General features: G+C 43.6%; 1 protein-coding gene across 1 annotated transcript in view; it reads left to right on the top strand.

Annotated features, from left to right (window-relative positions):
- The window catches only part of LATS2 (large tumor suppressor kinase 2), a 57446-nt gene that overhangs the window by 23688 nt on the left and 11449 nt on the right, over nt 1-22309 (top strand). The window contains exon 3 of the mRNA XM_045017715.1: nt 17412-17544. Coding sequence (XP_044873650.1) covers nt 17412-17544 — 133 coding nt within the window. The remainder of the gene's footprint in view (nt 1-17411; nt 17545-22309) is intronic.

Genomic DNA, 22309 nt, shown 5'->3' on the forward strand with positions numbered 1-22309 from the left:
CAGATACTTTCACAGAGAGTCATGTGAAAATGAAAGCATTACATCTGTATTATGGCTGTGTACCATGGTGTTGTGTATGTTTATGTCATGTCTACACTGGCAAGCTTACAGCCCCACAGATGCAGCTGCGCTGGTGTAAGATTGCTCGTGTAGCTGCTTTGTGTCAACGGGAACGAGCACTCCCATTGACAGAATAAAACCACCTCCGCCAGTGGTGGTAGCTACCTCAGTGGAAGAAGCTCTCCCACTGACATAGCATTGTCCACACTGGTGCTTCTGTTGGTCGCTCAGGGGTGTGGTTTTTGTTTTTGTTTTTTGTTTTTCACACCCCTGAGTGACATATACCAACAAAAGTGTAGTATAGACATGGCCTTACTTGTACTAAGATTACAAGTATTGACACACAATGTAAATCCGTTACTCCATTTAAATGAGTGAATGGCAACCATCTGTCTTGAAAGATGATTCTGTAAGCCCTAAAGGAGTTCAGTTACTGTATGTTGTGCTGCAGGTGGCTAAAAAGTCCAATTCTGGAGCCATAGTCCTTGCCACAAATAATGCAAACCTAAGGCAGAGGGCCAGAAAATGGAGCTGGCGCGCAGCTAGTGCTTGAGACCTGCTGCCCTTTCCTCTTTGCACTTCTCTTCAGCCTTTTAGACTCCCTGGTGCAGCACAGCCCTCCAGGGTAGCCTGTTGGTAGCTGCATTTTCCCAGCTTGCTGTGTTGATGCTGAAAGTTTTCAAATTCCTCTTGCCGATGTCCTTGAACCTAGGCCTAGGTCAGCCCACTGGTCTTGGGGCATCTGCTAGTCCTCCATAAAGGAGATCCTTTGGAATGACTCTATCGTCCATCTGGTGTTTGAGAATAGCAATTAGACTTGGTGATTTTGCTTTCTCAAGTACATAATGACATTTTTTTCTAGTTTTAGGTTTTAAATTGTGCTTATTGCTGCAGACTCTAAACCCCAATTTTTGTGGGAAATCTGATGATAGTTGTCAATGTGGCTATGATTTCATCACACAGATTTTTAGTCAATTTCATAGCAGAGATATGGGAATAAAACCCATAGTCCTAGAAAGGTCTGTGTATGGGGAAGGTGTTGGAGAGAGCCCCTGCAGCGAGGAGAGGAGGCCCATGGGCGTAAGGGTAGGGGGCTGCTGGAGAAAGAGCCCAGGCCGTATTTGCCACGCAGCTGCGGTTCCTGTGCCACAGGGGCTGGGCCTCGCTCCTCACTCCAAATATTGCGACCCTGGTGCTAGTCACAACGCCAATTAAATTTGGCTCAATTGCCCCTCTGTCTCCATCTCTGGAGGGTGGATGAGCCAAACATGAGTGGCACTGTGATCACATAGGCCAGTTCTCAATGCCCGGAACTGGGAATCCAGCCCACAGGAACTGCTGCTGCAGAGTCATTGACTTCATTAAAGTTCATGATTCCTGTAAACACTATGACCTTCACACCAAAATCACAGCCTTAGTCATTGCCAAATATCTGCAGACACATAGTGAAAAACTTGTGGGGGCTGGGAGGATGTGAGTAGATTGCAATTTAGATCTTTTTCAGCTGCTTAGAGAGGCAAGCAGACAACTAATTAATCCCCACTTTGGGGCATATTAAGTACTGAGGAGGAAAAGCGCAGGCTATCACATCACCCACAAAATGAAGAACTGAACTCTGACCTCAGAAGCAGACTGTCTTCAGTTCAAAAGAATGTGTCTGTAAGACTCGCTACAGCTTGGGGCACATATAGTACAACAGCATGGGCAACGTACACAGAGACGGGAGCCCTATCAAGATGGGCAATAAACCGCATACCCACTCACCCACCCACAAAAGTGAAGAAAGAGAGTAGGTCTGGAACTTGGTCCTGGCATACTCCCATGTAAGTGAGGGCTAGTGTCGGGATTTCCCCTTGAATGGACAGGAATCGCTTCACACGCTGCTGCAGTGCAGTGCAGTGTGGTGGAATGGCAGCTGGTTGGCAGTGCTTAGCAACACGACACACTAGTTCAGAAAAGGAAGGAAGATGGTCTCCAAACAATAGCAGAAATACTCCAAATTCCTAAATTCTTCTAATTGCCCAACCAGAGCTAATATTCTTATTCTTACTCTCGGAACTTCTATTGACCCATAAGTAGGCAGGACCTAGATTTTTATGTCTCCTCCAAAAGAGACCATCACCAATACATTACTGTCTAATACCCTGCTGGGCATTAATTCATTGAGTGCCATGTAATGAAATTCCACCACCACTTCATGCAATGTTCCGCTTGTTACACTTGGTGTTCTATCAAAGAACTGATCAGGTCTCACTCTGCTTGGCTTGTGATATTTGAGAAGACTTTAGCCCAACATGTGAAAGTTTTAAGTAGTAAAATGCTAACATAGGCACCAGTTCTAGGAATATTTCACTCACTCTAAGAAAGATGATTACCCATTCTGTTGTCTCTTGATACCTAATGTTCTGCATCCAGTAAGGGGCTAGTAAAAAGCATTTGACCATATTAAAAATATGCTTGTCAAGCAGTAATCGTGCAAAGAACCATACCTTGTAATATAAATATCTGATGTACCATAAATAAAATGATGTGGTTGGTGTCCTGTATAGTGACACAGACTGATAGTCTTAGGAAACAAGATGGTGTCTCAAAATTTTGAGTAATAGGCATGGAAGAGGAAACTGAGGAAGACAGTCCCCTTATTTCATTGCCAGGATTATTTGAGAAACTACTAAAATAAAATGTTGACAGCAAGCTTTCTATACAAAGGGGCTTTTTCTTTATCTGCTTGAGCTACTTTAAGGTTCCTTCTCAAATGTCAGCTGTGGAGGAAAAAAATTTTAAAATCATGTCACCCTGATTTATTTATTTAAAATCAAGACAAACCTGATTTAGAATTTTTCATAACCAAAAGTATGTTTTCATTGGGAATATACTTGCTGTGGATGGGTGTAATACTTATTACTGATGCTGTTACTGGGTTTTGATTAGCATAATATTGTGATATATGAGAGTTTTCCCTCTGGTTTAAATTTTATACTCGTTTAATCTGTTGATTATGGCCTATTATGTAACACTGTTTTCCCTTGTCTGTATTTTTCAGATAAGTGTGTTTAAAAAAAAGTTGCTTTGTAATATTAGGTGGTAAATTTACTAGTGAAGGAAAATTAGCCATGACACTAAAACCCAAGACAATGCAATTAAAACAACTTCCCAAGGCAATATGAGAAAAAGACTGAAAAGTTTTGGACCAAAACTTTATGGTCTGATGAAGCATAAACGTACGTGTTCCATTCTGTTATAAAGGTGATATATTTACATGGAGGAGGGAAGGGAGACTCTCAAAGACAGCTTAGTTACGACTGTTAAGATTGCTGGAAAATTGCTATTTTGCTTATCTAGTTTTTGAGCTGTGTTTCACTGATGGCATAATATAGTGTAATTTGTGGAGGGGTAAGAAAGTAGCGCTAAAAAGGTATACCACTGAGGATAAACTTAGAAGAGGATTTACTTTTCCACAACAATTCAAAGCACACATTCCTAACAAGCATGTATTCTTTGGATGGGGGCCAGGAAGGGCACTGATCTAGTGTTTATTGCCTTGGCCTTTAGTTACTTTATTGGTATCCAGAAGTAATTTTGAAGTGAGCTGAAGAAAGCTATAGCTAAGAAAATATAGGGCAACAAAGAACAAACATGGGGTATGTCTACACTGGAAACTTCAAAGCGCTGCCGCAGGAGCGTTCCCACGGCAGCACTTTGAAGTGCGAGTGTGGTCACGTGCGAGCGCTGGGAGAGAGCTCTCCCAGCGCTCCTGGTAATCCACCTCCACGAGGGGATTAGCTTCAAGCGCTGGGAGCCTGTCTACACTAGCGCTTTAAAGCGCTCAGACTTGCTGCTCTCAGGGGTGATTTTTCACACCCCTGAGCCAGCAAGTTAGAGCGCTATAAAATGTAAGTGTAGACAAGCCCATGAAGTAGACACCTTGAAAGAAATTGCCTCCTATTTGCCAGAAACATTGCTAAAGAAATTTAATGTGTAATAAAACCTAATGGCAGATGTACATAATATTGAATAGAATGACTGACCAGAATTCTGTCATTTACTTCACTTTACTTTTTGGTGTAACTGAAGTCAGGTGTACGATTACAAGGTTTTTCTCTATCACCAATTAAATTGTTAGTTGATGTTTGGCTATCTTTAATTTCTTACACTTATGCTCCAGATTAACATGGAGAGGACACAATATTTTTGTTGTTACAATGATTCCTGAGATTCGGAGACTGCAGCTGTTCTCTTGAGGAATTGTTTGCTTCTCTGTGGACTCTCCTCCTGGTCAGTTATGTGATAAGAATTTGAATAATTTTGCTGCAACTGCTTTAAATGTAAAAAGCCTGACCTTAGGATATTTTATCCAGCTGGTTTTTTTTGCTTCCAGCGCTGTGTGACTTGAAGTCTTATCATGCAGTTGTGGAAAGCTGTACTAACTATATAGGACTTTCTACAGAAGGGTATTTTGAGGTTTTTCCGAAGTGTTCTCTGAAAGCCACTCAGTGGGAGTCTATGGTACTCAGCATTTCACAGGATACATGTGTGTTTTATAGAGCTAATGTACATTAAGTGCAGCCTGGCAAGTTTCTACTATGATCCCTAGTGTGCAAAATTTGATCATCCAGGTTTTTGTAGAGACATCAGTTGAATGCTATCTTTCATGCTTTTGTTTTCAGAGTTTGGAAAGAGAAATACAGAAGTAGAATTCATATGAATGAAGTGCTGATGAATTTAAGTTGAGATAATCCTGTCTTAAAAATAGGTACAAAGATAACGCTAGTGAATTTCCCAGTCTTTGAACAGTAAAGGGGCCAAGAAGTCTCTCTTGATTTTTTTTTTTAATATTGAGAAAACACGGGGATACATACGATAAAATCCAGATGTTTATTCAGTCTCCTTAGGTTTACTGAGAAGTACCCTTCATTTGTCTCGCAATAGAACTCAAGTTTTTTTAATTGGAATGTGAATTACTACTTGACATTAGGTTAGGATCCCATGAATCCCCAAAGAAGAACACTTCAGTTATAATGCATTCCAAACAGATATCCTGGAGATTTTACAGTTCTATTAAAGTATTCCCAAAGGGAAAATTAAGGGGGAGGGAGCCCTCCTAAAGTACTAAAATCCATGTCAGAAACACTTTTTGAACAGATACATTAACCTTGTTTGAAGAATTATGTTAGCATCCGACCTAGAATTTGATTAGGTGACTTGCTCTTACCAACTGTCATTACTGGGAAGTTGTTAATAATTTTTCCTCTCTTGGGGGAGAGGTTGTAAGAACACATTTGAAAATGAAGTGCTTTAAAACTGAATAAAGATGTGTAACATTACACGGTAAAAGGAAGTGGCATTATTGCTCTTGTACGCTAAAGTCCTGGAAAATGAATACAAATTGTAATGCATTATGTAAATAGCATTAAGAAACCTGAGTGGAGCATCATGACCTTGGGTAGATTCACAATTAATTAAGCATGGAGATGTGTGAAACAAACAGTGCCCATGAACTTCAAGACTGTATGTCTTTATTTGAGGCAGATTAGTTAAAGTTTGAGGTTGGCAGCTCAAGGAAGGCCTTTCTGTCTTTGATATATATAGTATCCTGATGCTTTTATTTCTGGACAGTGAGCCCAGTGATTCACCATATTGAATCTGGATGCCCAGTTAATGATTCACGTACACCCAGCTTGGCAGAAACATTATTCTTTAATCCTGTGAACATTTGTAAACAACATGACTATTTTTAATATATACTCTGTTTTGTAGTAGTAGAGGGGGGAGGAATAGAAGCCAGTCACTTCTAATGTCTGTGTCTGCAGTAAAGAAATGCTTGGAGTACTGCGCTAGCAATCTCATGCATAATGTTAGCCAAAAACATTTTTGGCTAGCACTTCAGTAATAAAATTAGCAAATACATTACTTACGGCTGATGAAGAGGAATAATCTCCTCATGGAACTTTCAGTGAACTGCTGTTCTATCCAGACTAATTACTTACTCTCATAGTCAGGTCAAGAAATTGGTACTTCAGTATTAACAGCAAGATGTGGGAGTTGGAAGGGGGGTTATTTTTCCAATTGACCACTGACTATTCTGCTGCTCTGGAGGGCAGCTAGTATGGTCTGCTATGACTATGGCTTTCTCTGCCTATATGGACTGTACATGGCTAGTTAAAAATATAAAATAGCAAGGCCCCAGAAACCATATTTATTTATTTATTTATTTATTTATTTAAATAAAAAATAAGGTGTTAGGACCTGATCCAAGAGGGGCTGGGCACCAGCAATTCCCATTAAATTACAAAGCTAACAAAAACATACATGCAGTGCTTTTTACATAGTTGTGTACCTGTGTAGGTAAAGGCAGTGCTCTTGCCGGGAGTTGCCACCTTGCTGTAATGTATAATCCAGTTGAGATGTGTACAGTTAAAGCTAGATTTTTGAAGACTATATGATCAGAGCACAGTTGTGACTTCAGTGTACAAAAATGTGCACGTTCAAATTAGAATTAACATCTGATATGCATAGTGCATTCACTCTGGAAAAAATGCTAAATAGTTCACACCTAATTATCTAATTACCACTTAGCACATACTTTTTCCACACATCTATTACTTAGCTATATTGATATTGGACTTGTGCCCTTAGATGGCCACATCCCAGCTATATCCACATTAGGGCTGTCAAGCGACTAAAAAAATTAATTGCGCAATTAATTGTGCTGTTAAACAACAATAGAATACCATTTATTTTAAATATTTTTGGATGTTTACTACATTTTGAAATATATTAATTTCAATTACAACACAGAATACAAAGTGTACAGTGCTCACTTTATATTTTTGATTACAAATATTTGCACTGTAAAAAACAAAAGTATTTTTCAATTCACCTTATACAAGTACTATAGTGCAATCTCTATATCATGAAAGTTGAACTTACAAATATAGAATTATGTAACAAAAAAACCTGCATTCAAAAATAAAACAATCTAAAATTTTAGAGCCTACAAGTCCACTCAGTCCTACTTCTTGATCAGCCAGTCACTCAGACAAACAAGGTTGGTTACAATTTGTAGGAGATAATGCTGTCTGCTTCTTGTTTATAATGCCAACTGAAAGTGAGATCAGGTGTTCGTATGGCACTGTTGTAGCTGGCATCGCAAGATATTTATGTGCTAGATGCGCTAAAGATTTATATGTTCCTTCATGCTTCAACCACCATTCCAGAGAACAGGCTTCCTTGCTGATGTTGGGTTCTGCTTGATAACGATCCAAAGCAGTGTGGATGGACTCATGTTTTGTTTATCATTTTTACAGTGCATATATTTGTAATCAAAAATATAAAGTGAGCACTGTGCATTTTGTATTCTGTGTTGTAATTGAAATCAATATTGAAAATGTAGAAAAGCATCCAAAATATTTAATACATTTCAATTGGTATTCTATTGTTATAAGTGTGATTAATTTTGTTGAGTTAGTTGCGAGAGTTAACTGTGATTAATTTACAGCCCTAATCCACATCATTTGGCTCTCTTGGGCATGCAGTAGGATTTGCATGTTTAAGTGACACCTACTGACAAAATATATTTATATTGCACAACTGTGCATTTTTTTTTGTGTGTGATTCAGGCACATCTCTGTGAAAATGTAGCCATCCTATCAGTCCTTTTGTAAAAGGACATTGTCAGCCTGCAGGGAGTACTATCCCCTGAGCCAGGAGGCAACAGTGACCTTATCATGGGTGTGTTTTGTCCAGAAACCTAGTCACTGAGTATATCTACACTGCGATTAAAAACCTGCAGCTGGCCTGTTTCAGCTGACTCCCCCTCGCCAGGCTTGTGCTGCAGGGCTATTTAACTGCAGTGTAGATGTCCAGACTCGAGCAGGAGCCTGGGGTCTAGGACCCTGATTGGTGCAAGGGTCCTAGGACTAAAGCTCTCCCACCTCTCGGGGTCTAGAACCCAGGCTTCCACTTGAGTCTGGATGTCTACAATGCAGTTAAACAGCCCCATAGCCTGAGCCTCACGAGCCTGCCACAGGCATCTCATTGCAGTATAGACATATCCATCCATGTATATTTTATGTGTGATGGGAGTTTTATTCTAGTGGGAGGTTTTTGCTTAGTGGAATTTATAAACTCATGAGAGCAATTTACTAAAAACATTGTTCCTTGAATTTTATATTGGTTCCTTGTTCAATGCTGCAATGTTTATTTTAACTTCTTAAATTGGACTTCAGTACTGATATCAGTAATGCCTCCCTGAAGAACACATTTGCCAATTTCATTAAACCAGAGGGGAAAAATCCTCTGTCCTGTAGTTGTTTGGATTGACTGGACTGTGGGGGAGTCTCAAACAAGTCTTGGCTCATGGCATAGCTGGACTTCCCCCGCCCCTCTGTTGCATGTCCCCTATTGTCCTCTGCTTCCTCCTTGTCCTCGCTGTTCACACCAGGAGCCTGGAGCTCAGGCTCCTCAGAGAGTTCCGTGGTGGCGATAGTCTCCACCAAAGATGGCATGCGGCTCTTTGTAAAAGCAGCAGGTCTGCAGCTCAGCACCGGTGATCAACTATTGGCCTTCTTGGTTTTCTGATATGCCTGATGCAGTTCCTTCGCTTTTATGTGGCACTGCTGCTGGTCCCTGTTGTACCCCTTCTCCTGCATCCCCCAAGCAATCTGTGAACAATTGATCACAGTCCTCCTTATAACAGCCCTTAACTTATTCAAAAAGACTGTTAGTAGGTCCACCCTAAGTTATCTTTTCTCAAGACTAAATTTACCCAGGTTTTTTTTTTTTTAACCTTTCCTCATAGGTTATGTTTTCCAAACCAGTGATCATTTTTGTTGCTCTCCTCTGGACTCTCCAATTTGTCACCATGTTTCCTAAAGCATGGCACACAGAATTGAGACATAGTACTCCAGCTGAGGCCTCACCAGTGCTTAGTAGAGTGGGACAGTTACCGCCTATGTCTTACATACGACACTCCTGTTAATACCCTCCTGAATATTAGTCTTTTTGGCAACTGCAATACATTGTTGACTCATTCAATTTGTGATTCACTATAACCCCAGATCCTTTTCAGCACTACTACCACCTTAGCCAGTTATTCCCCATTTTGTAGTGGTGCATTTTATTTTTCCCTTCCTAAGTGAAGGACTTTCCATTTATCTTTACTGAGTTTCATCTTGTTTAATTTCAGACCAACTCTCCAATTTGTCAAGATCATCTTGAATTCTAATCCTGTCCTCCAAGGTGCTTGCAAGCCCTCCTAGTTTGTTGTCATCTGCAGATTTTATAAGCATGCTCTCCACTCCATTATCCAAGTCATAAATGAATACAATGAATAGTACTGGATCCAGGAGTGACCCCACTAGATACATCCTCCCAGTTTTGACAGCGAACCATTGATATTTGTATAGCTTGTATTTATTTTAAAACTACGTCAGCAATATGTATGCCACTGGCACAGTCAGGACACTGGACTAGATGAGAACCATTACTGTTCTGGGATGGCAATATTTACACTACTTTGAAAGACCTACTAATTGCATTGCTTAAACTAACGGAATCCTGTACATGCTCCCAGTAGGTGCTGTGTTCTTTGGGTTATTATTTTGTTTTGTTGTCATTTTGAAAAAGAAGATTTACATGTTTATGGAGAAAGAGAGACTCCATTGATGCACAGCCATTCAAAGAAAACTTGTTAACCTCTGGATTAGCATCTGCCAGGGAAGGGGAAATAGAAAGATAACAGACAAGCATTGCTGGGGGCAGTAAGTCAAGGATGATTCTTTTCTTCCTGGGACCTGAATTGAGGATCATCTGATCCAGAAGCAATAGGCTCTATCACTGCTGCTTTTCTCTCCTACTACTTTCTCTTTTCCTGGCTTGTAAGAGGAGTGGGAGCTTCTGTCTGTCAGTGAGCCCAGCTAGGAGTTTTCCATTCTCTCTCTTCTTTCTTTCTTTTCATCCAGCAAGTTCGGGGGGCCTTGTGCAGTTCATTTCACTCTGAGATAAATACCTAATATGCATCCAGGAACTATTGTAGTACAACAGCAAAGAGTCCTGTGGCACCTTATAGACTAACAAACGTACTGGAGCATGAGCTTTCGTGGGTGAATACCCACTTCGTTGGATGCATGTATTCACCCATGAAAGCTCATGCTCCAATACGTCTGTTAGTCTATAAGGTGCCACAGGACTCTTTGCTGCTTTTACAGATCCAGACTAACACAGCTCCCCCTCTGATACTTGTAGTACAACAGTAAATTAAGCCCTAGTCTACGCTAGAGAGTTAGGTCGACGTAAGACAGCTTATGTCAGCATACACACCACAACCTTGCTCCCGCCAATGTAAGTGCCCTACTGCACCGACATAATAACTTCATCTCCATGAGAGGCGTAGGGCTTATGTCAGTGTAGTTAGGGTGATGCCATGTCCATGTAGACACTGCAGGTTACTTACATCGACTGTTGGCTGTCGTTCTTGTCAGTTTCATGGCTGGAGCTGTGACACTAACAAGAAAACTGCTCACAGCTTGGGCTGTCACCCTGGGATGGGTGGGGAGCTCCAGCTAGAGCCTGGCTGCCCCCAGGCTCCCTTCTCCCAGCTGGGCTGTGCCTGCCTTGCTTGGAGCCAAGCTGTGCCAAGGTTCCCTGCTCCGCACTGGGAGTCTGGCAGCCACCCGGGCTCTCAGCAGACAGTGGGGAGCGCTGAGCCAAGAGCCTGGGGGGCGGCCAGGCTCTCAGCAGGGAGCTGTGTGTGGAGCTCAGAGTGGACTCTCAGCCCCCCACACTGCCCCTCTCAAGTCAGTGGAAGCGCTCCTGGTAAAGACACACACCACCACCAGAAGGAGGGTAGTGTGGACATGAACCACCATATGCATAGACAAGCGGTGCCTCCCTATACTGAGGGGGGCCCCCGCAATCTAAAGGGGAGAACATGTGATTTGTCCCATGTGTCCTCTGCCCAGTGACCCCCGCCCTGAGCCCCTGCGCTCTCGCTGCCACACGTTACCTGCGGGAGCTCTGTCCTTCTCTCCCTGCACCTCCCCCCAGTACTTTTGGCCGCTCTCCCTGGCAGCCGGGCGGGAAGCAGGACGGAGCCGTTTGCCTGGCTGAGAGACAGTGGTGTCCTGCTCCCTGCCTGGGCTCAGCTGCCGGGGACAGGGGCTGAGCAAGCGGGAACCCCCTCTCCCTCCTGCCATGTTTCTGGCTCACTTGGCTCCTGTCCCCAATAACTGAGCGGCAGCCGCCCAGGCCCTGCAGCTGGGGATAGAGGCTGAACGAGTCGGAACCCCCATCCTCCCTGGAATGCTCAGCTCCTGTCCCCGGCAACCAAGCTCGGGCAGGGAGCCAGAAATGAGGAGTCCAGGGTGTGGGAGGGGGCTCCAGCCAGGCACTCTCAGGCAGAAGCGGCTCCGTCCAGCTCCCCACCCTGCTAGCAGGGAGAACAGCCAAACGTGCGGAGGAGGTAGGGGAGAGGCGCAGGGAAAGGAGGACAGAGCCCCTCTCCCTCCCCATGCTGGCAGGCCAATGGGGGGGGGCACTTGATCCCCCACTCCATGTCCTTCCTACACGTCGCCTTTGACCATAGGTCAACTTACGGCATGTCTACATTACAGACTTGCATATCTTAACAAGAGAGTGCATCTTCATGTTTGGCCTAAAATACATATAGGAACAGGGGTTTGTTTTTGTTTGTTTGTTTGTTTCATGAGAGAATGCATGGGGCTTTTTTCATGTGTTGCCCTGAAGGAATTTCTAGGCCTATTACAATTAAACCCATTTCAACAAAAGTGTTTGTATACATATATACATACACACTCAGATATTTACTTTAACAGGAGTTATGTAATTAACTCTTCCTGGGTTTGAAAGCCTTGTGTAATTTTTTTTTAAACATGCAACATCTCTTGAATGAACTGTTTACATCTACAATCTCTGTCTAGAAATGCCTTGTTATAAGTCATCACTGCATCTTACAAGCATTTGTTTGGAAATGATGAGCAGCCACGCTTGGAGTATCTCCGAATAGAGAACAAACCACTATGTGCAGTTTATTACTTTAATACAAATGTGTTGCATTAAAGTATTTTAAAATGGTTTGTATCAGTTGTGAAGTTTTCTAGGTAATTTTGTCATTTTCTGATTATTTTCATCGGCCCCTTTCTATGTCAGTTCCGTGCAGCTGGCATGATGCTCACTCTGAGTAGGTATAAATATACCTGCCTCCCAACTCCAGAGGCTGGAGTTTCTCCCTGCTGGGGAAATTTACCTGGTGTATGAATTCCTGATCCTGGCTGAGAGAATCAGAAAATAAACTTCATGCCAGTCTTTTTTAAATTTTTACTGGCTTTTGTGAAATTGATTAAATTTTTTGAAAATCAGAGAAGTTTGACCATCTAGATAGTTTATAAAAACCTGATAAATAGTTTGAAAATTATTTTATTATCAAAAGCAATTTTTGTATGAAAATTTTTGCTAAAAAATTGACATTTAAAATGTTTTGGCAACTCTGATTCTGGGCATCTGAAATGGAAATCAAGCCTCTGTCTTAGTTTTACTTTGCATTACTCTATTCTCTCCTGATACGCATGTTACCATGGCTATTCTCTGTCTGGGAGGACTAAAATAAGCTTCCTTTAGACTTCTGTTAATGGTGCTAGTAGTAATCCCCTTTCTGGCCTGGGAGCTGAAAGCATTGCAGCTACAAGTCCTCCCTGCTTCCACCTGCTTGGGTCATAAGACAAAAAGAATAGGGTTATGAACCTTTGGTGTGCACTTTGGTACTGCATAACATTGCCTCCATACCAGGTTTTTATTTATTAGTTTAGTACTGTGCTGGGGAATGGACAGACATTCAAAGATGACCAACTCTTCCTGCAGACAGGTTACTATCTAAGGGCCAAATCATTATATGCTTCCTCGTAGTGAGCACTCCACGGGTAGTACTGAATGATGCTATTGCAACCTTGCTGTAAGAAATAAGGGAGGAAATCCTTTAGCGACTGAAGTGTCTGTCTGTCCTGTCCCATTCCTCCCCACCCCATCTTCTCCTTCCCACCTCAACTTTAATCCTCTCAATGTTCCAGACAAAAGGAAATTATTTATTTTTCAGGTCATTAATTTGAATATTGAGTAAAGCCATTTCTGACATGAATTTCCGAGCACTGATCATCTTATTATGAAATGTGCACCGTCTGTTGTTTTTGCTATCTAAACCAGTGCTTCATCCACTCAAACAGCTTGACCCCCTGTCACCGTACCGGACATACTGATCTTAATCATGTTTATTACAGTAGTGCCTAATGACCATCCAAGAATGGAGCCCATTGTGCTAAGCAGTCTACAAACACAGGGTAGGAGTAGACTATCCCACCCCAAAGAGCTTACCATCTAAATAGACAAGACAGGCACAGGGTGAGGGAAGGGTATAACACGCAAGCACAGTGAACAATATGATGGCAGCAAATATCATGTCGGTTCCACGACTTTTATCTTCTTGATTAGGTATTTACTAGTGCCTTGAAAAGTGTTCTAAATTCTAGTTGTTTCTTGGCAATAGCCTGTTTTTGTTCATTCTTTAAAGCTTGTTAGTCCCCAGGCTTATTTTTATTTATATATGTGTGTGTATATTATATATGTTTATATATAATATGGGCTAGGCTTGAAAGGCTAATTCTCATGTCTTGATCATCTGTTCTGGCACAATCTTGATCTCCTTTTCTTAGGGAATTTGTATCCATTTCCTGCATCTGTCACCCATCCTTATTTGTGAATGGAGAATCAAGTAATTAATTTTGTTGTTGTTGTTAGCAATTAATTATCCTCGCCAAATCTTGGAGGACCTATTGTTTCCTTCAGACGCAGTATTCTCAGAAAAAGTATTACTTACCTCTTGAGCAATCTTCAATTCAATGATAAATATGTTTTGGTGACTCGGAGCTTTTTGAATGAAAAATGTTGCTGGACAACCCCGTAGTACAGCAAGAATGCTAGGCTCTGCCAATGATGATGGCCTCCAGCCAGGCAGGAGGCTAAAATGGGGAAAGCCTTCGCTGCATACACTAAGATAAAGTATATACACTTATCTGTTTACTGTCAAACACAGATATTCCCTGTTGGGCTTCAGAGCTTAGAGGTGGCTTTCCTTGTGGCAAAATCTTGTTGCTTATTGTAGAGCAGCTATCTACCAGCTCAGGGCTTGTGGTAGTGGCATAGGGATGGAACTAGGAGTGCTGTCACACTCCCTGACTTGAAGTGGTTTCCATTATATATAGGGTTTACAGCAGGGGTAGGCAACTTATAGCACATGTGCCGAAGGCGGCACACGAGCTGATTTTCAGTGGCACTCACACTGCCCGGGTCCTGGCCACCAGTCCGGGGGGCTCTGCATTTTAATTTAATTTTAAATGAAGCTTCTTAAACATTTAAAAAACTTTATTTACTTTACATACAACAATAGTTTAGTTATATATTAAAGACTTATAGAAAGAGACCTTCTAAAAATGTTAAAATGTATTACTGGAACGCGGAACCTTAAATTAGCGTGAATAAATGAAGACTCAGCACACCACTTCTGAAGGGTTGCCGACCCCTGGTTTACAGTTTGGTTCAATGGCTCTCAGCACTCGCACTATATAAATTGTTCCAGCAACCCTGGATAGTGGGAGTGAGAAATAGATCTGGTGATTACCATTGTCTGGTTATGCAATCCACTGTCACTGCTTGTAGCTGTGGAGGCTGGAAAGTACACAAACACCTATTCCTCTCTGTACACCACCAGACATGGAAGACAACTTCCCCACCCCCTCATATTGAGTCCATACTTTACATAAGATGCTGACCTGGTGGCTGCTTGACTGCCTTAGTTTTTACATTAGAAACATTGAATGTCACAGGTATGTAGCTGACCACTTAAATCTCCTTGCTCAATGTTTTAACAGGTAACAGTATTTTTAAAAGCAGGTTTTTCCCCTTGTTTTTTTTTTTTTCCAGCCATAGCCAATGCTAAAGAAAAGGTGCGCTGCACTGAGAGTGTTTGAATTCTCAAAAGAGAATACATAGAATGTAAAGAATGATGTGCGGCTGGGACTGATTTGTTCCCTTGTGACTTCTGTGCACACTGCCCCGAGCTTGTGTTTCTTATTAAAGTCTGGCCGCTGGCTGTAATGTTAGACATCTAGCTGATGATTGTGTTTTAAGCTAAAACCATAATGCAACTTAAAGTATTTGGCTCAGTGAAAAGAAAATAATCAGCAGCTAAGGGCCTGATCCAACTCCCATTTCACTCAGTGGGAATCTTTTTGTTGGCCTTGGTGGGAGCTGGATTGATTCCTCTTTCTAAAAGAATGTTTTGGCCCTGAAATTACCATTGGTTACTGCACCAGGCTGATTTTTTTGCCTCATTTCTGCCTTTTCTGTTTATAAAAATACTTGCCTGAGGACCACATAACTCAGTGGTTATTTTGATTTTTAAAAGAGGGAGTAGATCCTCAGGAGTTGTAAATCAGTTTAGCTCCAAGAACTGTTCTATTATTTTCCGAGAACCTCTCTACTCTATGGTAGCATGTAATCTATCACTCCCACAAAAAAGAATTGAGCTTTATTATCTGTGCTGCAAGTCCCTGAGATGTGGCCTCCATTTGCATAGACATGCTATAGTTTCATGAATCAACATGATAGATGAGGGGTGGGCAAACTACGGCCCGCAAGCCGTGTCCGGCCCACCCGACCTTTCAATCCGACCCTCAAACTACCGCTGGGGAGTGGGGTCTGGGGTTTGCCCCAATCTGCGTATGCCCTGGTTCCATGCGGTTCCTGGAAGCAGCGGCATGTCCCCTCTCCGGCTCCTACACATAGGGGCAACCAGGGGGCTCTGCACGCTGCCCCCGCCCCTAGCGTCAGCTCTGCAGCTCCCATTGGCCGAGAACCAATTTGTTATATTGACGCCCACCACCTCTCATGTAGACAGTGCTATGTTGGTGGGAGAGCTTCTCCCACTGACATAGCTACTGCCTCTTGAGAAGGTGGATTAACTGTGCCAACAGGAGAGTTTTCTCCTGTCGTCTTAGCGCTGCTTTAGTGCTACAGCAGTGCAAGTGCAGCTGTGCTGATGCAGCATTTTAAGTGCAGATTTGCCCCAATTTAAGTGCAGAGTTGAGATTAGAACCCAGGAATCCTGAGTTTGTCAAAGTACGTATAGTATTAAACTCCAACTCCCAGCTGCTTGCTTCAAACGCTACTCTCTTGGCTACTGCAAATGTACAGCAGTCCTCCTAGGTAAGCAGCTTTTCTTGCGGCCACAGCCTCCTGGGCTGTGATATGAGGCAGGGGGTGCAAAGCAGCAGCCCCTCCCCTTCCCTGTTGTTCCTGGATGCACTGCCTTGGTGTTGGCTGCTGGGGCTGCAAGCAAGGGTTGGGCCCTGTCCCCACTCTGGAGACCACTGGGGCACAATGCTGGAGGAGCAGGCAGCCGGTGAGTTCCCCACCTTCCCAGAGGAGGTTGCACTCAGGCTTTGGGCTTCACCCCTGGGGTGGCAGGTTCCAGCTGCAGGGCTTCAGGCTCTGGCTACACAGCAGCAGGCCCAGGGCTCTGGCTGCGCAGCTTTGGGCTCCATTCCCATCCCCCAGTCACAGACCTTCAGGCTCTGTCCCCCTCCCACTCCCACCCCCCACAAGAGTTGGTGGCCGCACTCTGAGGCCACCAAAAAATTTGTCCTGAGAACCCCTGTTCTAAAGAGACCTAATTTCTTGTTGTCTTGCAGGGGGGAGAAGAGACATGGGAGGAAGCTTACGGGATATGGTGGCTAGACAATGTTTATGCTAAATGAACCTCCTGGCTTTTTAGCAGGGTTTGCCATTGAAACAGTACCTGTGCCAACATGTATGATGAGTTTTACTTGAATTTTCCTAGGATATGTGTATGATTCTTGTTTTCTTAGTCTATGTTGTTTATACGAGTTTATTTATAGCAGCAACATTTGAATTGTTTTTTAAAAATTTACACTAATGTAGAACTATAACAAATGGGAAAATAATATTAAAGAACTGTAGCTACCAGAATTTCTAGCTGTCATTTGGCATACCACAGAACAATGCAGTCCATTTCGGGAGTGGAGTATCAAATACCTTGCCAGAATTTGAGTATCTAAAAAAACAAAACAAAAGTCACTTAACTCACATAAATATTTTTAAAACATACAAATCCAATTGGTCGTAATCAGCCCTGATTTGGTATGAATTATATAATATATTGTTTTAAATATAAAAAGTCCTGTTGATCCCTAGACGAAGAGATCATTCTTGATTTTTGTCTGACTGTATGCTTTACCTCTTACTCTGCTTTTAATTTTATTTAGGAGATGGCTGTACGAGCTCTGAAGCAGACAGGCAGCAGAAGCATTGAAGCAGCTTTGGAGTACATTAGTAAGATGGGCTATCTGGATCCTAGAAATGAACAGATAGTACGTGTGATTAAACAGACCTCGCCAGGTAAGCATAATTTCCTTTAAATTATACCCCTCTTTCTTGCAATATATTTATTTTTAAAGTGAATATGTTGCTGGTGAAAAGAGCTGAATTGATAGTAGTGAGCAGGAGTTTTCTGTTCACAGGAACAGCTACACCAGCGTCTCCACTTAGTGCTGCCAGTGTGCCTCAACTATGTAGTCCACTTTAAGGAGAAAGAGGGCAAGGCCAAACTGGACATACTTTCTGTGGCAAGGTCCCTAGATTCAACAGGAGTCTGGTCTCACAAACTGGAAATGCCCAGCAACTTCATGGATTCAATAGAATTGAAGGCCAGAAGGGACCATTAGATCATCTGCTCAGACCACCTGTATATCACAGGCCATTAACTTTCACAGTAACTTGTATGACTAAATTATAACTTGTGTTTGGCTAAAGCATATCTTCTAGAAAGGCATCCAGTCTTAATTTGAAGACATCAAGAGAGATAGAATCACCTCTCCTGGTAGTTTATTCCAGTGATTAATCACTCTCACTGTTAAAAATCTATGCCTAATTTACAGAGGTAAAATCACCTCCTACTCCTAGGCTTACTCTACTCGACAGAGTTTTCCCGGCTTAGCTATGTTGGCTAGCAGTGTGAAAAAAATCACCCCTGCAGCAGACACGTAGTTATGTTGGCAAACCCCTGGTGTAACAACACCTGTGCCACCAGAAGAGTGCTTTGGTAGGCATAGCTAATGTCATTCAGGGAGGTAGGGTAGCTATGCCAGCAGAACTCCTATGGGCTTACACTACGTTTCCACTAGCGGGCTCTGCCAGCATAGCTATACCAGCAAAGACTCTGTAGTGTCCACAAGGCTACTCACTCTCCTGTTTACATTTCCAAGGACTGCATTAGCCCTTTTTGCCACAGCATCGCATTGGGAGCTCATTCTGAGTTGCTTCTCCGCTATGATCCCTACATTCTTTTCAGAGCCCCTGCTTTGCAGAACACAGTCCCCGTTCTGCGAATATGGCCTGCGTTCCTTGTTCCTAGATGTATAACGCTGCAGATGGCTTTATTAAAGTGCATTTTATTTGAATGGGCCCAACTACCAAGAAATCCATTTCCTCTCTGCTGGAGCTGGTTGGGAATTTTTTTGACAAAATATTTTTTGTTGGAAGATTCCAATTCGTTGAAACAAACTTTTTTGCAGTAATGTGCTAGTTTCAACAAAACTTTCATTGGGAGGATTTCTCAGGTCCGGGATGGAATTTCTGGTCAGAGAGAGAGAGACCCACCCACCCCAGAGTAACCAATAGCCTGGTAGAAAATGAATAGCCATCCTCTAAGTCAGTGGTTCTCAACCAGGGGTACGTGTAGCCCTGGGGGTTCACAGAGGTCTTCCAGGGAGTATACCAACTGATCTAGATAGTTGCCTAGTTTTACAACAGGCTACATAAAAAGCACTAGCAAAGTCAGTACAAACTAACATTTCATACAGACAAAATGAAAAGTAAGTAATTGTTCAGTAATTGTGTGCTGTGACGCTTTTGTGTTTTTATGTTCGATTTTGTAAGCAAGTAGTTTTTAAGTGAGGTGAAACTTGGAGGTACTCAAGACAAATCTGACTCCCGACAGGGGTACAGGAGTCTGGAAAGATTGAGAACCACTGATCTAAGTAGCTCGACCTATGGGATCGGATAGCATTGTCATTACCGGGATGGGGGAAGAGAAGTGGGATGGGCTTAACAGCAACCTTGGGATGGCCACTCCTCTGGCCAGAGGTGGGTTTTTATGTTACGGGTAACTGGTAACGTTCTACGGTCTTGTCTGTATTGGAAAACTTGTACCTAACTAATTAACAAAATCAATTTAAAATCAGTTTAGTTACGGTGGCACAACCCCCTAATGTAGATGCATTTAAACTGAGTTAGCTTAATGCAGTAACTTCCCTCACCATCTCTCCCCGCTCCAGATCCCAATAAGGGCACTCTGCTGGTCCAGGGTCTGTGCTGGGGAGGGAGTTAAGCCTGGGCAAGTCTAATGAGGAGTGGCTGGGAAGAGGGAAAGCTGGAGGAAGGGAAAGGCCCATGGAGGTTACTTGCAAAAGCTGGGGACAAAGCCATTTCTCCTGTTGGGGTTACAGAGTGCAGTCCCTGGTAGCCACTATGAGGGAGTGGGGTAAGGAGGAGCTGCTTGTGTGGTGACATATGGCTCTGGGTTCTGCCATGTGTGGGGATGGGCCATGCTGCCTTTTCTACAAATCCTGCACTTTCAGTGGGACAGTGTAGGGGAGTGACGGGGAAGTAGAGAACTTGCAGAGATTTCGTAGCCCAGGCCCCCTTCCAGGTGTTTTGTATGGGAGATGATAATCTGGCAAACAGAATGGTAACTGCCAGGGTTCCTCTCTCCTTTTTTGGACTTGGGCGTAAGGCATGTGTAGACAGGGCCTCAGATAAGCATTAGGAAGAATTTAAAATAATATTGACAGAATTATTTAATAACCATGTTTTCCTTATGTGTAGGGTGGGTTTTTTTCTTTCAAATATATTAAAATCCTTATCCCCTGAATGCACATATTCCCTTTGGTAGGTCAGTTCACATTTTTGAAACCCAGTTCTTGCAGTCTTTCCTGCCTAAAGGTTCTAGTTATCCAGCTGTTTTTCATTTTCTTTTGCTTTTACTTCCTGATCACATCCTGGTCTCATTTAAACAGAATGCCAGACTATGAAGATTTCAGGATCAAATCACTACTGCAACTATTTAAAGCCCTTTTCTTTTAAGTTCTGTTTAAGCCTTCACTTTGTTATCCTCAAAAAAGCCAAACTCAGGTGGCTTGTGATTGGCGTGTGTCTGTTTGACATGCCAGAAAAACATTTTGATTTGTTTGGTATTAGAGTGCTTATGCTAGGTTGTGTAGGCCTCCTGCAATTGATTAGATGGCATACAAGCTTTGCTGGAAGCATTTAGATTCCCAGTGTGAACGTTTAAACCCTTGCTTCAGAGATTTCCAGTTACAGTCTATGGCATGTACGTTTTCAAATCCTTTTCCTTTCTTCATATGGTTTTACCTTTTAATATTAAAATTGATAGCACATTTTTAGCATTCAACTGAGAGCCAAATGGAGCCTATCTGACATCAGCTGTGGATGAGACTGAAAGAATCAGTGTTCTCTATGGCCGTAGTCAGTGGACACTACAAAATACACTAAGACGTAAACCCTTCCAGATGAAAGAGATGCAGCCTCAAATTTTACCTTGCTAGATAGGACGATGTGGGCAAAAATCATTTCTGGTGAGTCATGTACCTCCACAGATCCGAACACTTCTCAGTCTGATCAGATTCACTGTCCCAGGTAATGTAAATTACATCTCTGTACCAGCAAGTCCCCATGCACAACTCCAAAGGACGACAGTAATGTTCACACTGTTGCTTTTCTTCAGGGTTCCTGATGGGGAAGCAGCTTCAGTTTGCAGCCAATGCTCCCTATGTGCCGTGCCAGCAGAGATGCTGAGTGGATATACTGCATCAATGCCTCTGCAAGCCACATCCCCTTCCAGACCAGTGCCAGCCACTCTTATGGCTGTGCTGCCCCAACACGACCCCACTTCTACATGGGAGATTTCTGCTTCCACATCCATATGTATCTCTGTGGACCTTCTCCAAGGGATAATTGTTTACTCCTGAGGGAATTCTGTGCCACTGCGCATGTGCAGAATTTTATCTCCCCCGCAGATTTCCTTGCCTCCCTTCAGAGAAATGACTTTCTGATGGGAAAGCCACAAGAGAGGTCATGTGACCCTCCCCAGCAGTATGTTTCCGGTGCCCAGGGCAGCCAGCAGAGAGGTAAATCACTGTGGGGCAGGGGATGGCACTGGGGAAGACCCAGCTAGTGGCTCCTACCCTGTGCTGGGCTCAGCAGCTAGTCCCTGCTGGGCTGGAGAGGACCAGACTTCCTCGTCCCCTGCACAGCATCCAGGGCCATGTCAGACCCACCCCCAGATTTCGCCCCTGGCTGTAGGAAGCTCTGCAAACTCTTCCCTCCCCGTCCCTCCCCCACGCTTCCTGCACCCATCGCTCCTCAGCTGCAGGGGGAGGGATCACTGTACAGGAGGCCACTCTCCCATCCGCCCAACCCCTGTGCATCCAGACCCCCTCATACCCAGACCCTCCCACCCAGAACCCTCCCTGGCGAGCCCCACTCCCCCTACACCTGGACTGGCCTGATGAGCCACCCACACCTGGATCCCCACCCTACCAAGCCCCAACCAGCTGCACCTGGATCCCCGCCCCACTCACCCAGCATCTGGACCCCCCTGCTGAATCTCCCCCCCGGCCCCCTGCCGAGCTCTATCCTCCCCACACCCAGACCACTGAGCCCCAGTCACCTTCACCTGGACCCCCTGCAGAGTCCCATTACGGTTGCACACAGAACCCCCAAACAAGCCCCTGTGCATCCAGATCCCCCCTGCACCCACATTGCCCCACACAGAACCCTCTCAACCCACACCTGGATCCTCCTACACTAAGCCCCTCCACACTTGGATCCTGCCTTGCTGAGCCTGCCTGCTCACACCTGGTGCACCTGTCACAGAGGGGCAGGGCCCTGGGGTGTTTCTGGGGCAGGTCCTATCCTTGCACTGTGTCAGGGTTGAGTGCAGCCTCATCGCTGAGTCTCTGTCCTGGGGTGGAGGGTGGGGAGGCTGCAGGGTGATCTCCCACCTCTGTGCAGCCGGTGGCCTGTGCTCCCCAATGCCAGGCTGGAGCCTCCACATTTATTTGACAAATAAAATTTGCAGAAT

This window comes from Mauremys mutica, chromosome 1 (assembly GCF_020497125.1).
Source record: "Mauremys mutica isolate MM-2020 ecotype Southern chromosome 1, ASM2049712v1, whole genome shotgun sequence".
NCBI classification, from domain to species: Eukaryota; Metazoa; Chordata; order Testudines; family Geoemydidae; genus Mauremys; species Mauremys mutica.